The sequence below is a fragment of the Hibiscus syriacus genome, unplaced genomic scaffold, assembly GCF_006381635.1.
Source record: "Hibiscus syriacus cultivar Baekdansim isolate YM2019G1 unplaced genomic scaffold, ASM638163v2 tig00003041_pilon, whole genome shotgun sequence".
In the NCBI taxonomy this organism is placed as follows: domain Eukaryota; kingdom Viridiplantae; phylum Streptophyta; class Magnoliopsida; order Malvales; family Malvaceae; genus Hibiscus; species Hibiscus syriacus.
In genome coordinates, this window is record NW_024061960.1 from 4832997 (window position 1) to 4852431 (window position 19435).

At 34.4% G+C, this 19435-nt stretch overlaps 2 protein-coding genes across 2 annotated transcripts; one reads left to right on the forward strand and one right to left on the reverse strand.

Moving 5' to 3' along the window:
- Window positions 1-10708: 10708 nt before the first annotated feature.
- Window positions 10709-12782, forward strand: LOC120166892 (gibberellin 2-beta-dioxygenase 6-like). The gene is made up of 3 exons (XM_039176071.1): window positions 10709-11231; window positions 11316-11637; window positions 12488-12782. The coding sequence occupies exons 1-3, from the start codon at window positions 10789-10791 to the stop codon at window positions 12734-12736; spliced, it is 1014 nt and encodes a 337-aa protein (XP_039032002.1). The 5' UTR covers window positions 10709-10788; the 3' UTR covers window positions 12737-12782.
- A 1825-nt stretch (window positions 12783-14607) lies between these two features.
- On the reverse strand, window positions 14608-16513 carry LOC120173414. Its single transcript, XM_039180599.1, has 3 exons — window positions 16420-16513; window positions 15199-15431; window positions 14608-15103 (listed from the first exon to the last, which is right to left on the reverse strand). Exons 1-3 carry the CDS (start codon window positions 16511-16513, stop codon window positions 14684-14686), a joined length of 747 nt encoding a protein of 248 aa, XP_039036530.1. The 3' UTR covers window positions 14608-14683.
- Between the last annotated feature and the right edge of the window lie 2922 nt (window positions 16514-19435).

The following is a 19435-nucleotide window of genomic DNA, read 5'->3' on the forward strand; positions in this document are numbered from 1 at the left end:
CACCCGAAGCTGACGAAGATCTTGAGCTTGAGCAACTAATGCGAGACATCGATGAAGCTGAACCTGAGCAGGCCGAGGAGCAGCCCGAAGAGCAAGCACAACAATCGACTCAAATGCCTCCATATTTTCAATCTTTTATGGAGACATTTGATTACCGATATGCGACCATGGATTCGCGCTTTATTTCTATAGAGTCCCATTTATCCACAATGGGAGCTCAACAATTAGAAATTCTTCGGGAAATGCGTGCAAATAATGAAGCAACCAGCGCACGTATTAATGACCTCACTAACGAAATGGCCGCTATGCGAGCTCGTTTTCCTCCTCCTAATCCGGATATATGATTAAATGTTTTACTTTGTTTTCCAAACTTATTGTTTTAACATTTTGAATATTTTGGGATGTTTGAATTTGAGGATTATGAATTTGTTTGGATTTATGGATGGTTTGAACTTATATGTTTGGTGTGATTTATTTATTATTGCATCATTTACATCATTATTAGTAATATGACCAATTTTGCCATATCACATTATTTATGAATATTGATTACGGAACTAATGGCTAACGTTTCTCTTAATTGTGATCTTAGCAGCTTATGCATACATATACCTAATCAATTGGCTTAATATTTTTCACATTTATTTGAATCTTTTTGATTTAACAAAAAGGGGAGAAGTGTGTTTTAAGTGTGTTTTTAAAATGATAAATGGGAGAAGTGTTAAAGTAAGGGGGAATTTCAAAACTTGATTTCAAAATCTTAAAATTACTAAAATTTTTTTTATATCAAAAGTGGGAGATTGTTGAAAACATTTTGATATTGCGATATAACAAATTAAGTTAAATGAATTTTAAGATTTTCCAAAATGATTTCTAAGTATATTCGATATATTATTCGAATATCAAAACATTACTCAAAATATTTCAAAAATCATTTTTAATCCTTACTTAAGTGTAAAATTAAGTTTTAATCTGAAAACAATTTCAAAATAATCTTTCAAAGTATTTCGAACCATTTCAAAGCCAAAAATTCCAGATTGCTCAGAGGGAACCGATTCCCCCCCAAGGGGGTACCGATTCCCCCCTGAATGGTTTGGCTCCGAGATTTCCAGAATGCTCGGAGGGAACCGATTCCCCCATAGGGGGTACCGATTCCCCCCTGTTCAAAGGTCGAAATATTTGAATTTTACACTTAGGGAACCGATTCCCCATAGGGGCTACCGATTCCCCCCACGCTCCAAACTGTTTTATTAATTGTTTTCACACTAAAACGGCTATATGATCTTCACTAATCATCCCCAACGTTCAGAAGAGATTCAAGGTTTATTTAAACAAGTTCTGAAGCCCTTGATCAACAAGAAATCATATAGAAACAAGAGAGAAAGCATCAAACACCAAGTTTGTGCAAATCAAGCCAATTTTCCTTTCAATATTCATTTTGCTTTCAAGAACACCATTTGTGCTCATTTGTAATTATCTTTGAGTGTTCTTTTCTTGTTCTAGAATTGTGCAAACATCTTACCTTGTGAGGTTTTCTTGTAAGTTTGCAAATTTGTAATCTTCTCTTTGGGAAAAAAAGTGTTCTCAAGAGTTGGGGTATACTCTTGAGGGATTTTGTAAGGTTATCCCTTTGGCCTCAAAAGAAAGAACAAATTAGTGAATTTGTTGGAAAATCCTTAGTGTGGATAGCTAAGGTAGTGGACGTAGACTTTGTTTGAGAAAGTCGAACCACTGTAAATCGATGTGCAATTACTTTCAATTTTTCTGCAAAAGCTTCCACGAAATTTTTAATTGCCAATTCACCCCCTCTTGGCCGATTCCGACGATAGATTAACTCAACATCTTTATCGGACATTTACTATTTATCCGACTAACACTTGTATCATGACCGTGACCTATGGGTCTTCCGCTATAATATCACTCAATATCAAGTAGAAATGAATATTTCTACTTTGGAATTCCTTATTTCATCTTAAGGAAATATGTATAATTTATCCAGATCCATAGAAAATATTCTCGAGCAGTTGAAACATTTTCTATCTCAAATGATAGTCTAAATGTCCACATCGTTCAATAAGAAAACTTGATAAATTTGTAGCAATAACTTCATAGCAGTTAATGCTAAAATCACACTATCAAGCAATTTACTACAAACTTGAAACTTTTCAAGTTATTGAGAATCCATCTCAATCTAAACAATAATTCATTTTAGCATGGAAGGCTAGACAATCCATTTTCGCATATTTACCTTCACAAGGTAACTCTATCCAATTTTATAGACTTGATATCTATTCTCAATCCAACTTATAACCATTTGATTCACTATTAACTCAACTTTCTGTAAACTTTTAGCGGAAATCATATTTACCGCTTACTCAATTTCTCTTACTCAAATCAACAATGATTTAAAAAATTTAATGCTTAGCTTAAATATTTCTCAATTATTTAAGCTTACCTGGAGAACCTCATAATCATCACTAGATTCAGAAATCTCCCCAAGATCCTCATACGATTCGACTTTTCTTGTAATCCATTTAAACTTTTTAATCGATTTTCTAATTCAAAATCTTCATTAAAAGTTGGAGCATTTCTTCCACAAAATGGAGAAAAAACAACATCCACCATTCTAAGGTGTTTTACATAAGTCATGTTGGGTCCCAATTTTGGTCGATTTCAATCTCAACCTTTTTCTTTAGTTCCAACATCTGAACATAGTCAGAATCATCATACATTATTAAAGAGTAACTTTACTCTCAATAAGCATCATCACAATATATATACAACTATCAGTAACTTTTGACATCCTAGTGACAAGTATATACTTTTTAACTCAAAACAAACTCGGTTTAGTCCTAGAATTGGCTAAACCTGTAGCTCTGATACCAATAAATGTAACACCCATAACCTGTATAATTATACCTATACAGATTATAGATGTCACCCGAATTTCTAAAACCATTTGCATTTCAAAATCGATTTAAAATTTATTTTCTTAAAATGGTAACTGATATTATAAAAATATCATATCACATAATTTATATTTCGTTATAAACAAATTTAATTCAAAAGATTTTTTATGAATAGTACCGTGAACAGTGAAGAGTGAACAGTGGGGGAATCGGTTCCTGTAGCAGGGGAATCGGTACCCCTTAAGCAATCTGGAAATTTTCTTAAAACGTGGGAACTGTTCATTGCTACAATAACTGTTATAGTAACTGCTACTGTAACTGCTACTGTAACTGCTACAATAACTACTACAATAACTTTCGAAAATACATATAAATTCATAAAAAGTAACCTTTCATCACTATAAATTTACCATTTTGTTTCCAAATTTATTCAACAAAGCAAATTGAACATTAATAAATACATGCCACTAATAAAATCAACATTACACCATAGGATGTCTTATTGATATTGAAATATACTCCTCGATGCTCGATGTCATTCCGAACTCTTTATTCTACTACTGACTTTTTACCTAAGCGTGAAAATCATCACACGCTAAGTATATACTTAGTAAGACACTTTAAGACAATAAACAGTGAAATACAATTCATGCATGAATTTCAATGTCCAAATCAAAATGCCATAAAATCATGTTACTAACATATCCAATATTTTACCATGATCAAAATAATATAAAATCTCTTACCCTTTATCCCATAAGCTCGTAAGCTTATTTTACCAAAATACTTACCATTTAATACCATAACCTTGTAAACTTATTTTATCAATATACTTACCATTTATTCCATAAGCTCGTAAGCTTATTTGTACCAATATACTTACCATTTATTCCATAAGCTCGTAAGCTTATTTTACCAATACACTTGCCATTTTTTTTATAACCATATACCATAGACAATAGCCCAATATACAACCCTGAGGACCCTGGGTACACGAGTTAAATATAAGCACCTTAGTGCTAACCTGTATAACACATAAGGTCGTGTCCACCATCTGTACTAGGTATCCTTAAGTACAGTCATGTATGGCACATAAGGTTGTACCCACCTTATACACTAGGTATCCTTTAGTGTATCCCGTATGCAGTCTGTTGCTAGACTCTATGGCATGCCAACTATACCCTGTCCCTCAATGACTTACTTGGGCGTACAGTCTATTTTATTTGATCCATCCATGACAAAGTATATTATCAATATTTAACATTGGGCAGTTCATACCCGAAATAACATTCATGATAAAAAATCATAAATGTTCATGATAACATCATATATAAAAATCAGTGATCAATGCATTTAATTTTCAACCTTTGACATATTTAGAATATATCAAATATATGATAAATAACATAAATATCATGCCAACATAAACAAGGTCGACTTATCGCAAATCTTCCTGATGATGTATAAAACATCCATGTATAATGTCATGCATGTATTGCACTCACCTTGACACTTTATAATTTTCCAAAATATGAGCCTCACTATTATCCACAATAACTCTTTTCTTTTATACTCGAATCGTTTTGAACACCGGGTAAATCACGATCTGTACAAAATATAGATTCATATCCATATATATGTTAATATTGTACTAACATAAATACATTTCCAAATAAATTCCATAATCATACTTGAAACTCATTTTCTATCAAAATACTCAAAACTTAATAATTCCTTTTAACATTGGAACCAAGTTTTCCAATTTACACAAAATGGTCATTCATCATTTTACCACTTAAATTCTTAATACTAATAATTTCGGCATTGAAATTATTTCCATTCAAATGCTTTTACAAAAGCATAATTACATTTAAGTACCCCAACTATGAAATTGTTGTACTTAAATCACTAATCTTTTCAAACTTCTAAAATAGTCATATTTCACATTCTAACACTCATTTTAATTCCCAAACAACAATTTCCAGCATAGTACATCAATTATACAACACTTACACAACAACCCATCAATTTTACAGAATTTATGAATTGATCTCCCAACTTTTCAAAATTTATGAAATGGTCCCCAATTTTTCTAAGACTTGTAAAATACTTTCTTCCTTATTTTCAACCCATATATAATTTTTCCATAATTTTTCTCACTCAAACAATCCATGGCCAAAACTTAAAGAACAAGTTCTAGAAAGATTAAACATGTTCTAATCATCACACATTCTTAAATATGAATCTACTACCTCACAAACATCAAGTTCCATCATCAATTTCATGATCCCTTATATGAACACAAACCCTTAGATTTGGGATCTTTGAACACCAACAAGATTATCATACAATATTGGTACCAAAAGATAGCGTTTTTCGCATATAACAATTTTCTTTTTACAACTTACTCAAAATTCTAAGTAGATTGCTTGAAAATTGAGTTGAAGTTTTCTCTCACCTTTGAAGAACACCCACGGCAGCTTGGAGAAGAAGATGAGCTGAAAATGCTCCACCATCATTGATATTCTAATGTTAAATAATCTAGCACATGGCTTAATATAGTATAATGGAATATTTTATTCAATTCAATAGAAAATTCCATTTTTGCCATTAATGAATCTCCATATTCACCATAAAACCATGACAACTCATCCTTATCATCTTTCAAAGTCAAAGATGAATTATTTTGACTTTGACTCACGAAATTGACCATGAATTTTCAAAAATTGTGTTTTAGTCACTAAATTCCACTGTTTCAGTCAAATCTGAAAAATTGCACATTTCCAAACCAAATTTCTCTTATCCAAAATATTAAAATAATATTTCCAACCATTTTATAAGATCCTTCAAATTTTTGAAAAATTCCAATTCGATCTGAATTATCAATTCCTTATCGGCTTTAACTATTTTCTAATTTTTTTTCTTCACTAAAATTCCAAATCCAAAAATATGATTTCTATAAAACCCCACTCTCAAGAGTAAACTATCTATTTATGAAATAAATTATTTTTATGAAATTATCACTTAATTCCCTAAACTTTTTCCCAATTTTCTATTTTGTCCATCAAACTTCCAAAATTTGCATTTTGGTAATTATCTAAATTTTTGGGGTATTACACACTCACCTTAGCCTTGTTTCCTTTGAATCAATCCTAGTCATTCAATTGTTCCAGAACGGGATTACGTTCTATATCTACACAATAATACATGGATCCATATCAGTATTCTAATTGATATACTCTAATTGTTTACTCCTTAGACTAAAAGAAAGGTTGATTACATCTTTTATTTAAGGTAGGCATCGGTAAAGTCTGTAGTGCATCGATACATTCCTTAACATGTGTATCGATGCACTAATTATGCATCGATACACAAATTACTTTCAATGTTTTCATTTTAAGGGGTGCATCAATACACTTCCTGTGCATCGATACACACTGAATAATTTCTAGAAATTTACCCTTGATGCATCGGTACATGTTGAATGTGTACCGATGTACACTAGCCCAGAATTCCAATTTACGCACGAAAATTACTTCATTCTAACGTAATTGTGTCGTATTTCAACCCCTTTCATATCCTTAACTTACATACACCTACTTAAACCACTTCATACTCATTCAACACCTCTTTAACTTCCAACTCTCATCCTCCATATGAAATTCATGAATTATACTCAAATTTCAACATGTTCTAAATTAAATTCTAACACTTAATACTTTTTAATTAAGTTGATGACAAGTCAAATCCAACCTCAAATTTTAATTATGAACTCTATTTCAAGATTTCACTCAAGAACTTCTAATCTTTAATCTCTCCTAACTCCTTCATCTTTTGATTTTAAGATAACTTAAGCTTTCCTTAGGCTTAGTTATCATCTAATGATCATAACTCAAACTTAAATTCAACAAGAAATTAGGTAATAAAAAAACTCACCTTATCAAGCTTGAACTCACGGCTGAAAGAATGAAGAAGAAAGAAAGCTCTGGAGACTTGATATTTTTCCTTCCCCTCTACACGTGGAATCATATATATATATATATATATATATATATATATCCTCTCTCAATTAAATTATCTTTCCTACCAAATGACCATTTTGTCCTTTAATTCTTCCCTCTTTATAATTAAATCATACACAACATTTTTCATATAAGTCCCCAAAATTTTCAATTTATCTATTTTGACAAAAAATTCGAAAATATTTCAATTTAGTCACTAACCCGATATTGAGGATGCTACAATGAGACATCGGTATAATTACGTTGGTGCTTTCAGAACATTGGATGATAATTGGGTGTCGGATCAACAAACGCTTTGTTCGATGGCGGTTAAATTTTATAAGGAGTTATTCACTAGTACCAATGGATATGAGGTTGAGTACTAGATCCAGGGGTATTTCCCGATAATTTCTGATTATAAGTTGAGCGGCCTTACGAGACCATTATTCAAGGAAGAAATTTGTGACGTCCTTTTTAGCATGAGTCAGCTAAAGGTACCTGGAGTAGATGGGTTACATGTTTTTTTCTACCAAAAGAATTGTGATATAGTCAATTTCAATGTTTGTTAATTGATTCAAAATATTTTTGCAGGAGGGTAGTTTGATAATGAACTCAATCGCACTCTTTTGGTGTTAATACCAAAAGTTAAAGCACCAAAATATTTTAATCAATTCCGCCCTATTAGTCTATGCTCTGTATTATATAAGTAGGTTACAAAGATTATTGTGAATCGGCTGAAGCCTCTGATGAGCCACTAGATATCGGAGACCCAGACGAGCTTTGTTTCGGGCAAGTCAATCACTGATAATATTATTGTTGCGCAAGAGGTAGTGCACTCCATGAGATTAAAGAAATGAAGGATCGACTATATGGCCATAAAAATGATCTAGAATAAACTTATAACCGCCTGGAATGGCCTTTCATCGAAGATATACTAAGAGAGCTTCACATACCGGATAACCTAAGGCTATTTATTATGCGTTGTGTAACTTCTGTCTCGACCCAGGTACTTTGGAATGGTGCTATGTCTAATTCTTTTACTCCCACAAGAGGACTACGTCAGGGGGATCCGCTTTCACCTTATTTGTTCGTGTTGTACATGGAGAGGTTGGCACATGCGATATCGAGAGCGGTCAATAATGGGGAATAGAAGTCTATACGTCTATGCCTACATGGGCCTGCTCTCTCTCATCTTTTCTTTGCGAATGATTTGGTGCTTTTTGCGGAGGCTTCAATTGAGTAATGTAATGTTATTCGGGAAATTTTGGACCTATTCTGCAAGTTCTCGGGTCAGAGAATAAACATCCAGAAATCTACTATATATTACTCGAAGAATGTGGTATCAGATTTGAGAACTTCCCTCAACTCAGCTTTCGGTTTCCAAGAAGTTCAAAACTTGGGGAAGTATCTTGGAGTACCTCTTCTGTACTCTAGGATTACGAGGGCTTCGTATAGTTATATTGTTTCGAGAGTTCGAGATAAGCTCACAGGTTGGAAGGCAAAATTTATGTCTTTGGCCGGAAGGATCACATTGGCAAAAGCAGTACTATCGGCGATCCCTTCTTATTCCATGCAATCAAATAAACTTCCGAAAGGGATTTGTGAAGAGATCGAAAGACTAATTCAGGGTTTTATTTAGGATCGTACTGAGTCCGGAGGAGGAGTATCTCTTGTTCAGTGGGAGAATGTTTGTAATCCAATCATCAATGGTGGCCTCGGGATGAAGAAATTAAGCATTAAAAAGTATACTTTTCTCATGAAATTAGATTATAAATTGGTAGTTAATCCCGACCAATTGTGGGCTAGAGTGCTAAGAGCTAAGTATAAATGGGTGGATTTGCTTCCCGAAACCATTAACCGTACAGGCAGTTCGCATCTTTGGAGGGGCATCTCTCACGTGTGGAAAGATGTACGACAGAGTTTGGTTTGGAATATTGGTAATGGGCGTAATGTGAATTTTTGGTGGGATGATTGGCTTAGCGATGTGGGGCCTTTGGAAAAGTATATTGTGAATCAAACAAAGAGAGCTAATCTTCCAAATAGGCCGGTAGCTGCTATGGTCGAAAGGCATGGGAAATGGCGATGGGAGGATATTATCGATAAATTACCAAGCGATATTGTGCATAGACTGGAAGCAACGATGCCTCCTCAGCAGAATTGTAGAATAGATACGCTGGGCTGGAATTGGAGTGTTGATCGACACTTCTTAATCAAATCAACATACGAGTTAAAGCGAGATTGTCAAGGTGACAATACGCACAAGGTATGGGAGGTTATAGCGAAGTATCGAGGGCTACAAAGGACTAAGATCTTCTTATGGTTAATGATCGATTACTTACGAATACAGAAAAGGTAAGACGACATATGGCCACTCATTCTTGCTATGGAATTTGCGGGCGTTCAGGTGAAACAACGGATTATCTATTTCGCCAATGTCAATCATCCATGGTAATTTGGGCATCTTTAATTAAACCCAAAAAATTAGATGATTTTTTCACAATAGATCTTATAGAATGGGTGCATATTAATATCGCTTCCTCGGGGTTTAATGCGAGAAAAGAAGGAGAATGGGATTTATTGTTTGGTTCGATTCTGTGGTTAATTTGGAAGGATCGGAATAGGAGGATTTTTTACCCAGAGTACATTGAGAATGATTCCATACTAGTGCGGGGTTGGCGATTAAGCCGTGAAGCTAGTAGTGCATTAGACTCAGCCTTATCATTAGCTCAATCTTCTCGTCGTTTGTTGAATATGATTGATCCTTGGTTTCCGCCTCCTCTCAATTGGTGTAAGATTAATATCGATGGTTCCTGAAAAATAGGTGACAGGTTTGCTACATGTGGGGGTGTTATTAGATCCTTGAATGGTGGTTGGATGCTTGGATTCTCTAAAGCGATCGGAATTTTCTTTATTGTTGAAGCAGAATTGTGGGGTATTCATGAATGACTTTGTCATGCTTGGAATCTTGGGGAGAGGCAAGTAATGGTGGAAACTGATTGTTTGGAGGTTGTTCGAATGTTGCAGAAAAGTTATAAAAGAGCTTTAAATCATCATGCTCCTAGATTGTGTTAAGGGGTTGTTACATCGGGATTGGAATGTTTTAAAGCATATTCATCGGTCTGCAAACAAGGTGGCTGATACGTTAGCGAAGTTAGCTACAGCGAGGGGCGAAGTCCACATGATTTTCACCACTTCGCCAATGGAAGTCGTCAACTTGGTGCAACAGGAAGCTGTTGATTGTGTTTTGACAACAGAGTTTTAATTTGTGTAACTTCTTCATCTTTATTTTATCAAAAAAAAAATAGTAAAAGAAAAAGTAGTTTAAGAAATAATCTCTCTTATGTATGATATTAAAATTTATATGCAGACTCTTTAGATATGTTTTTATTAAGTATAATATCATGATTGTTACGTATAGACTAACAAATATATAAATACAACCATAAATTAAAAGATTTGATTTAGATAAGTCTTTTAAATTCATCGAGAGTCTTGTCAAGGACTCTTGAATTTTATCGAATTCCTTTAGAGGTGATCTTAATAGTTTGATGGAGAAACCATATCTCGAGAGATAAAATTATATTCTCGAAAATATGACATAAATAAATGTTTTAAAAAATCGATACAACATATTAAAAATTTCCCATCACCAATTGGAGAACAGAGTGACGATCTTTATCCCACCTGCTCAAAAGCTTAATACTATAATTCAATCAACTTGGACTTGTGATTCTCTTTCAGACAATTAGAGAGTGAAACGCTCTCCTTCCGACATCTGTCAACATCCGGTAGCTTCTCCCTCAATTCTCGCCACTAACCATATATAATGACAGTTTCCCCTTCAAGCTTAAGAACCATATATCTTCAATTCAATAGCAATGACCAACTCAGACCCACCTCTCCTTAACCATTATGTAGCACCTTCGAGCCACTCGACTCGATGTGACGAACCTCAAACCCGACTCGTTATCGAAGAATGCCGACTTCCTTCGATCGACTTGAGTGGTCTAAGTAGTCGAGACGGAACGGTTCGCCGAGCTTGTGTATCTACCATTTGTCGAGCATCATCGGAATGGGGATTCTTCCAAGTGTTGAACCATGGGATTAGCCCTAGACTAATTGAGAAAATGAGAAGTGAACAAGTGAAGTTGTTCACAACACCCTTTGAAAGGAAAGCTAGTAGTGGACTATTGAATAATTCCTACAGGTGGGGAAATCCAAGGGCTACTTGTCCTAAACAATTCTCCTGGTCCGAGGCTTTCCATGTCCCTCTTACCAAGGTTTCGGATGAAGCTTGTTATGGAGAGTTTATATCTTTACGGTAACATCGATAAAATAACGACCGTAACACCATGTCGTGCCCGAAGTGCTAACGGATAAAATGTTTTCCTCTGGTTTTATACAGGGAAGTGATGACGGAATTTGCGGCTGAGATGTCAAAGTTGGCTAGACTACTAGGAGGGGTTTTGACAGAGAATTTGGGGTACGGGAAAGAAGTGATCAGCAAATTATGCGACGAAAACACCTGCTTCCTTCGCCTGAATCACTACCCGGCATGTCTGATATCTCCGGGGATATTGGGTTTAGTGGCACACACCGACAGTGATTTCCTAACAATTCTATGTCAAGATCAGGTAGGAGGACTTCAAGTCATGAAGGACTCCAAGTGGGTATCTGTCAAACCTAACCAAGACGCTCTTATAGTCAACATTGGCGACCTATTCCAGGTAAAAAGAAATTTTAATTAAAAGAATAAATATTTAAATTATATTTTTTATTTTTTATTTAAAGTTTAAAGTTTTTTTTGGTGAACGAAAATATTTAATGTTTATTTTAATACTATTTAAGGTACATAAAGTTTCATTATATTATCATTTAAGGTACTTATAATTTCATTTTGTTATAATTTAAGGTTACTCGTTCCACTACCATTAAAAAACCCCACAAATGAATAGTTACTTGACATGTGACACTCACACTTATTTCTTATTAATATTAAATATCCAAAACAAAAAGAAGCACTTAGTTTCAAAAAAAAATTAAAAAACTTTTTTTTTTAATTTTCTCAAACCAGTTAAATCTCTAATCCACAAATTCTTAGATCTCCAAATTCCCTTAAAGATCGGAGATCAAGAGGCAAACAGTGGTCGGTGATTCAAGTAATGATATAGTCTCACTGACAATGACGAAAAGATTATGACCAAGTGAAAAAATAATTTTGCCCAATGGATTTTAGCGACGACGTGCAATTTCAGTTAGCGACCAGGGTACGATCGATTAGTGGGTGTGATGATAGAATGAATGGTCAATAATGATTGATTTTGATGTGACATTTGAGATTTAGGGATTGAATAAAAAAAAATTAACTGTTAATGGCTAGATAACTTAAATGATAATTTTGAAACATTAAACACATGCATTGACAAAAAAGTTTAATATTTAAAGTAAATAAGAGATATAATTATTTTGAATTTAATTTAAAAAACTAAAGTAAAAATATCCAATGAGAGTGTAATCAACATTTCAATCACTTGTGTATGTATATAGTTATCTAATTCACCACTAAAAATTCTACAGGCATGGAGCAATGGTGTTTACAAAAGCGTGGAGCACAAGGTGGTGACTAATGCCAAGATGGAGAGATATTCCATAGCTTATTTCCTGTGCCCGTCGTACGATTCTGTGATCGGGAGCTTCGAACAACCGTCGATGTACCGGAAATTTACTTTCGGGGAATACAGAGACCAAGTTCAAGAAGATGTAAGAAAAACCGGCTACAAGGTTGGCCTTCCAAGGTTTCTAGTTAATGGCACAGTACACCAATGATCGACATTTATTTCAATATGGCACTTAATAAGGCCTAATTACTGGGTAGGCAAATTACTTATAAACTTGCGATGGTTTAGTATTTCAATTTTAGTTGGTTAAAAATGCTAATGAATTTATAAAGTTTAATCTTATGGAATAAGAAAAGGAAGATGTGATAATTTATATATTATTATTATTATTTTTTGGGTCGAGTATTGGTGCATATGTTCCTTGTAAGTATGCACCGTCACCGTCGGTGAGTATGTGGTTTCGTAGTGATTATGTGTTTTCGACATGTACTATGCAAATGTAATATTTTTCCGAAAATTTGGATGATTTTCTAAAAGATTTAATCTTGAATGAAAAAACTTCTCTGGTATTTATAGGTTATTTTCGTGTGTGCGTGAACATTTCAGTATTTGTTAAATTATATGAGCGTTTTGACTATTAATTTTCAGTTACTGTATGAACTAACTAGAGTGGTTGATTTGACCATTAATTAATCAGTTTTAATTGTTGCTCAAGTAACTGTTGCTATTTGAATCATTGAAAAAAAATTAAATTGTTAACTAAGATAGAGAATTTGTTTATATAATATGGATCGATTAATGATTTTATCTCTATAGATTCTTGCTCAAGAAAAAAAAAATCATCATAATATACTCAATACAAGAGGCACAAATCTTAAACTTTAACTATAAACACAAATTGCAAAACCCCCAATTTCACACTTAAAATATTTTTTATTAAACTAATATGTGTTTTTTATGAATAATATGTGCTTTAATAATAAAGTAATCTCAAATAATATATTAAAAATCCTTAAAATCCACTTTCAAGTTCCAATTCGAACCCGAAATTTTCTATATATGAGCAACAAGGAAATGTTGTTGCTTGTTAAATAAGTAAACTTTACAAGATAATTTTTTATTTTATCGAATAATATTTTTTGAAAAACAAATATATTATAATTATCTTCTAGAAAGATCTCATTAAAGTGTATTAAATTTATTATTTTTGAATAAAAATTTAATCAAATAAATAAACTTCGTGATAGACTAACCCAAACTTTCCAATTTCCAAATCAATAAGAATTTTATAAAATAAACTTTATATTTATCTTAAAAGCACGTTATTCAAGATAAAATAATTCTAAAAAAACTCGTATTTTGATAACCAATAAAATAGTGTTAAAAAATTATAATCTAATTAGTGCTTTTATTCAACGGACATTTACTCAATCACCAGTATAAAAAAACAAAATCAATTACACAACTTTTTTAATCCGACAACTACCAATAAAAATTTGTGTTTTGAAGACGATAACAAAGTTGACATCTACTCCGAAACAAGTATCTGTATTATTCCACTTAATATCTCTTTCGAGACAAGTATTGATGTTATTTCACTTAACAAAATTCGATTACATGCATATTTGGGGAGGGGGAAAACCCATTCAATTGAATCATTTATATTCAGCCACGTTTCAACAAAGTCAAAACTTGTGCATGTAAAAAATGTATGTTGAGAGACTCACCTACCAAAATCAGATGCGCGACACGAATCGATCTAAATTAATCAAGATAAAACTCTAAGGAACTAAAAGGGCAATAAAAAAAAGCTTTGAAGGCATCATTTCCATGATTAGCTGAAGTGAACCCAACATACTACAAGGGGAAAATGATCAATTCTTTGCATATTGGGCATGACCATATTTTTATTCTCATCAAATCTTTACAATTGAAACAAGATTTAGCAGCATGAATGACCAGATCTTACACAATGATACCTGGAAAAGGCTTGTTCTAAACGGAAAATTTATACACAATCACTCCAGTACATCAGCTAAATAGAAAAACGCAGAATACCAAGCTGCATAAGTTACAGATCAAGAAGATCGGAATTAGCCTTGAATTTCATGTTTAATTCACCATATGATCATTATTAACAGGCCTTTAGTTCTTACTAATCAAGTAGCATGGCTACCTTGTCCCTGAGTGTGCACCTCTTCTTTGTCAATGGGAGTGTTTCTTCTTTAACGTCATTCTGACTTCCCTTTTCCAATTCATTGGAAAATGTCCTCGGAACGAATTCACTCATCTTCTCCTCCACAGTTTTCTTTAATAAAGGACCTAAAAACAGATCCAGCATGTCCTGAGTAGGATCTCCTGTTCTGTTGGTATTGATAAAATATTTGTCATCTTTTGGACCTCGGGTTGAATCAGAAGTTGTTTCATCAGCCGGTGATTTCTGGTTACCATCAATGGCAATGAGAGAACTTTCCGAATCGGCTTTGGGAGAGGCTGCAGTTGATAATTGCCTTGCAAAATCACATTCCCTAGTTGATAACTCTTGCAGCCCTGCGTTCTTATCAGCTTTGACATACTGTACATAAACAATATGCAACTGAGATCTTCATTACAGATTATTAAAGATTAAAGACAAGAAGAAATCCTGAACGTTTTCAGCAAGCTGATTACCTCTTCAGCAATGCTCACCAAATCTTCCGGAGTCAGTTCCTCGCCATCGTCAAATGGAGATAGGGTTTTACTGTCCCTGCCACTTCCCGACCTACCATTTGTTGCTTTCCTTTTTCGCCGATGAGAAGGCTCCCGAACTTGTTTTTCCTGAAGACAAGTACTCAATTTTGTAGCAGAAGCAGCTCCATTATCAGATGGTGCATCTTGTTGACTAACTTCCCCAAAGGGAGAAACTTGAAACCAACAAAATGACTTCCACTAAAAACAAAAAAAAATGGAACAAAATTAAGGAACAGTTTTCTGACAGAACTGATTCTTTTAACAACTGAAAACATAAAAAAGTAAGGCAGTGAAAATTAATAGAATTAGACGCCAATTAAAAATGACAATAGTTAACCCCAAAATTCAAATTAGTACGACGATTCAATTCCTTCATTTTCTTCTTTTAAAAGTTCTTCCTACACTTGAGGGAGGGAAACTGAATAAATTCAAAGCGTTGATCAAGAATCAAACCATAACAATAATATAAGAAGGATTATATATAACGAAACTGAACGAAATCAGGATTTTTTTCTTTTTAAAAAAAGAAACTGGTTAAGGGGTTTTAACGTACCTTAGGCTCTCCATCGACAACATCCAAAAGCAAAATCAAACGGCTCCGGTCAGTCGTTTAGAATTCGGCGCAAATGGGGTATCCTTTTCTTACATTAATCAGGAAACGAGCGTTTCCGGTTTCTTCTTTTTCTTTCTTGTCAGGGAAGATTCATTTGAACAAGCCATTTATTAATTAGGTAAATTACATTATTTATCACTTAATTTTATTTTTTTCCTATTGAACTTATTGAACTTTTAATTTTTTTTTTCTAATTTACTCATTGAATTTTGCAAATTGAATTATTTTAGTCACACCCTAAATTAGGGCCAAGAATTTATTAATTTTAAGTATCGATTTAAGGTAGTAACAAGGAAAAATTGGGAATCAAAATGAAAGATTCCAAAATTTATAGGCTTTTTAAGAAGTTATAGGAAAATCAAGGGGCGTGAACCTGAATTTACCCATTTTGTTACCCAATGAAAAATTAAACCCCATTAACAACTCGAATAAAAAAACTAAAATTAAAATCACTAAACTCCCAATTCCCTTCCCCACCGACCCCCCTTTACCGGCCAAATCCGGCGTCCGATCACTTCAGCTCGAGACACCACTACTAAAAGACTCACCATTGAATGGTGAACAAAACCTGCCCCTTATCCCATCGTAAATCGGTGCTGTTTGTCGTAAAAAACTGCCAGAAAACCCGTTGAAAATCTCCATCGCCGTCGAGAATTTTCAACCGATCTGGTGGTTGTTCAACCTCACTGCCTCCAGCACCGTGTTCCCTGATGGGTTCCGCTCAAAACCCGACTGGTGGGTCACGTCAACGTCGTCGATTTCCCTCCGTCGCCGGCGTGGGTAAGTGTTTTGGCCATTTTTTTTTATTTCCGATGGATTTTGGGATGATGTTGGTTAATGTATTGATTGAATTTGGGTATTTGGAGTTGTAAGAGAAATCGATCGGTGTTCCCGCTCTGTTTGGCCACCGCAGCAAGGCGCCGCCTCCCGCACTTTTCTGATGGGTGTATTTATTTTTTTCAAGTAAAACTGCCGAAATAACCTGGCGGGAAAAAGTGAATAGTCTCAGTTGTATGAGAAATTATTTTCTTAATTAGAGTTAAATAAGTAATGAATGGGAGAAGACGATTGTATCATCTTATGTCTTCATAAAATACATGGAAAACCGTGATATCTTTCTCATGTTCCCATAATCGATGCATATTCATATCTTCTTAGTTTATGTAAAAGACATCCATTATTTTGTACGTCTTCGAACAATGTAGAAAACGTCGACCGCTCCATATGCTTTTCTTGGGCAAAACTGCCAAAATAATGCGGTTTGGAATATTTTTTTTCCAGAATAATCCACTTCCCATATTATTTCCCCATCTAGTGTGTTTTCTACAATACAAGGCTAAAGTCTCCAATAAATCTCGGCGACTTCAGGTAAACCAGGAAGACTCCAAGATTTCTCGGCGTCTTCAGGCCAACCAGGAAGACTTAAGGATTTATCAATTTCTCGGCGTCTTCAGGCAATCTTCAGGCAACTCAGAAGACATTGGGAAATCATGGCGTCTTCATCTTTCATTCTGAACCAAAGCAGCAAAATCTGCTGCATGGCTTGGAAAGCAACGCTGCATGCATGCATGCGTTGGGTTCTTTTTTTCTTCTTCTTTTACTCTAATAGTGATCGTTCTAACAGCCCGTGAATGGTCTCCATTCTAAAAGCCGGACATTATCACAAAGCAACAAGGGCGTTTAGGCTTTACTAATAGAATATATAGGGCTATTCTTGCTTGTTTAGTAAAATCAAGCTTTTCATTTTGTTTTGATAGGAGTAGGTGCCTGTTGGGGCAGGGAATTCTTCATTCTTCATTCGAAACTAATGAATTTCGGGTCGGGGGTTTCTGCCTTGTTATCAGAAAGAGTTGGGTAAAGCAAACTCCCTCCTTGGACGAGCACGGGGCTTAGTAAAGTAGAACCGGGTGGCGATGCATGAAGCTCCGATCGAAAACAAATCAGTGGGGCAATGCCGGTACGACTGAATATGCGTTAGAAAGGTCAATCCCTCCCCTACGCACCAAATAAAGCTTTGTTAGCTGAGACTTTAGTTCTGGCTGGAATGTATCTTGCTTGCCTTCTCATGTTGGTATATTTACTTCTAAAGTTTTCCCCCACTTTGAAACTTGTGTTGTTTGCTTCATTTACTATGTTCTACTTTTTTGGGTTTGTCAAAAAAAAATTACATTTGTTTGTTTTTAAGGTTATGATGCTTATAGTGTGTTCTTCCGCAACACATTTACTGAATTTGTTGGTTGACTTGACCCTCTCTTTGTCTCCATTGAAGGTTTTTGAGATACAAAAGTGTTAGAATTACTTTCTGTTATGAATTTGTACATTGGTTGTTAAGGGCAAGTTTTGTTTACAGCTATTGAAACTGTGTGGACCACCTGTTGGGGTCTTAAGTTTTCCTCTTATTTTTAGAATATGCATTTGTGGAAGACTTCCACTTGTTTGCACTTTTTCTTTCTCTTTTAATTGATTTCATTACGTTTTATTGCTTCTCAATGACTGAAGCTTTTACTTACATGAAATGGTGGTTTTTTTCCATATAAGTTTAGTTTAAGCTTTGTACGATATTTAACATGTTCTTGCTACTAGAAAATAATATGCCTTCTATTGTATTGTTGTTTGCAATTGAACAATTCCATATTCTTTAATGTCCAGTGATGGACATTGTTGCTTGTGGGCCCTGCAAATTTTGATTTTTAGTTAGATTCAACATAATATAATGTAATACTTCTATACCTCTTCTAATTCTAATGGTTTTCTTTATTTTTATTTTCTTTTAATCATTGCTTTATTATATTTTTCCTACTGTTTCTTTTTATTTACACCCGAAAATGGAGCACTTCAGTCCATACAAATGTTATAATCCTACTATTTGTTTTTGCAGTCCATGATTTCCAAAGTTGATACTTGAGTGAAGGAGCTGAGACAGTCAATTGATCGTCTTAAGGCTAAAAGTAAGAAGTTGGAGGTCGTACGATGATGGAGAAATTATGTCGTGTATACTGCAATGTGTCTGCGAGGGTTGTCAATTATTGGTGTGCTGTTACACCATTGATCCATTTCACTTTTAATGAGTTCAAATTTTCCGATAAAGTGTTGAGGCAATTCGACTTCCACCAACCTATTCTGCGAATTCCAGAGAATCGTGACTCTCTCCACAGATTAGATGGGCGGGGTAGGCACGATGAGGATTGGGCTGTGAGGCATGCCAACGATATCAATTGTTGGAACAACAACTTCATACTTGCCAACGCTCACTCTCATACAAGCGGATGACTTTGACTTCCAGAACTCGGATTAGCTGAATTATTATTGGGAACATAGAAAGCTGTTATTGACAACGAACAGAGAAATACAATAATTTATACAGTATAAGAAAAAAATTGGTAAAGTCGAGAAACCAAGAAGGAGTGAGAGTGGGAGTTCATCTCACTATGAAGCAGAACAAGCGGCAATAGATACTATCCCACCAGAATCTTTTGGTGGTACAGGATCATTTCATCAAGTGTTTGGTGATTTTGGTGTTACGTCCTACACTCAGCTTATTCCTCATCAATCACCCATGTTATC

Coding starts and splice junctions, on each gene's coding strand:
- LOC120166892 (XM_039176071.1), top strand. CDS start 10,789: ATGACCAACTCAGACCCACCTCTCCTTAACCATTATGTAGCACCTTCG. Junction 11,232..11,315: donor GGAGAGTTTATATCTTTACG/GTAACATCGATA, acceptor GGTTTTATACAG/GGAAGTGATGACGGAATTTG. Junction 11,638..12,487: donor ACATTGGCGACCTATTCCAG/GTAAAAAGAAAT, acceptor AAAATTCTACAG/GCATGGAGCAATGGTGTTTA.
- LOC120173414 (XM_039180599.1), bottom strand. CDS start 16,513: ATGGAGATTTTCAACGGGTTTTCTGGCAGTTTTTTACGACAAACAGCA. Junction 15,432..16,419: donor GTTTTGTTCACCATTCAATG/GTGAGTCTTTTA, acceptor GTTGGTTTCAAG/TTTCTCCCTTTGGGGAAGTT. Junction 15,104..15,198: donor TGGTGAGCATTGCTGAAGAG/GTAATCAGCTTG, acceptor GTTTATGTACAG/TATGTCAAAGCTGATAAGAA.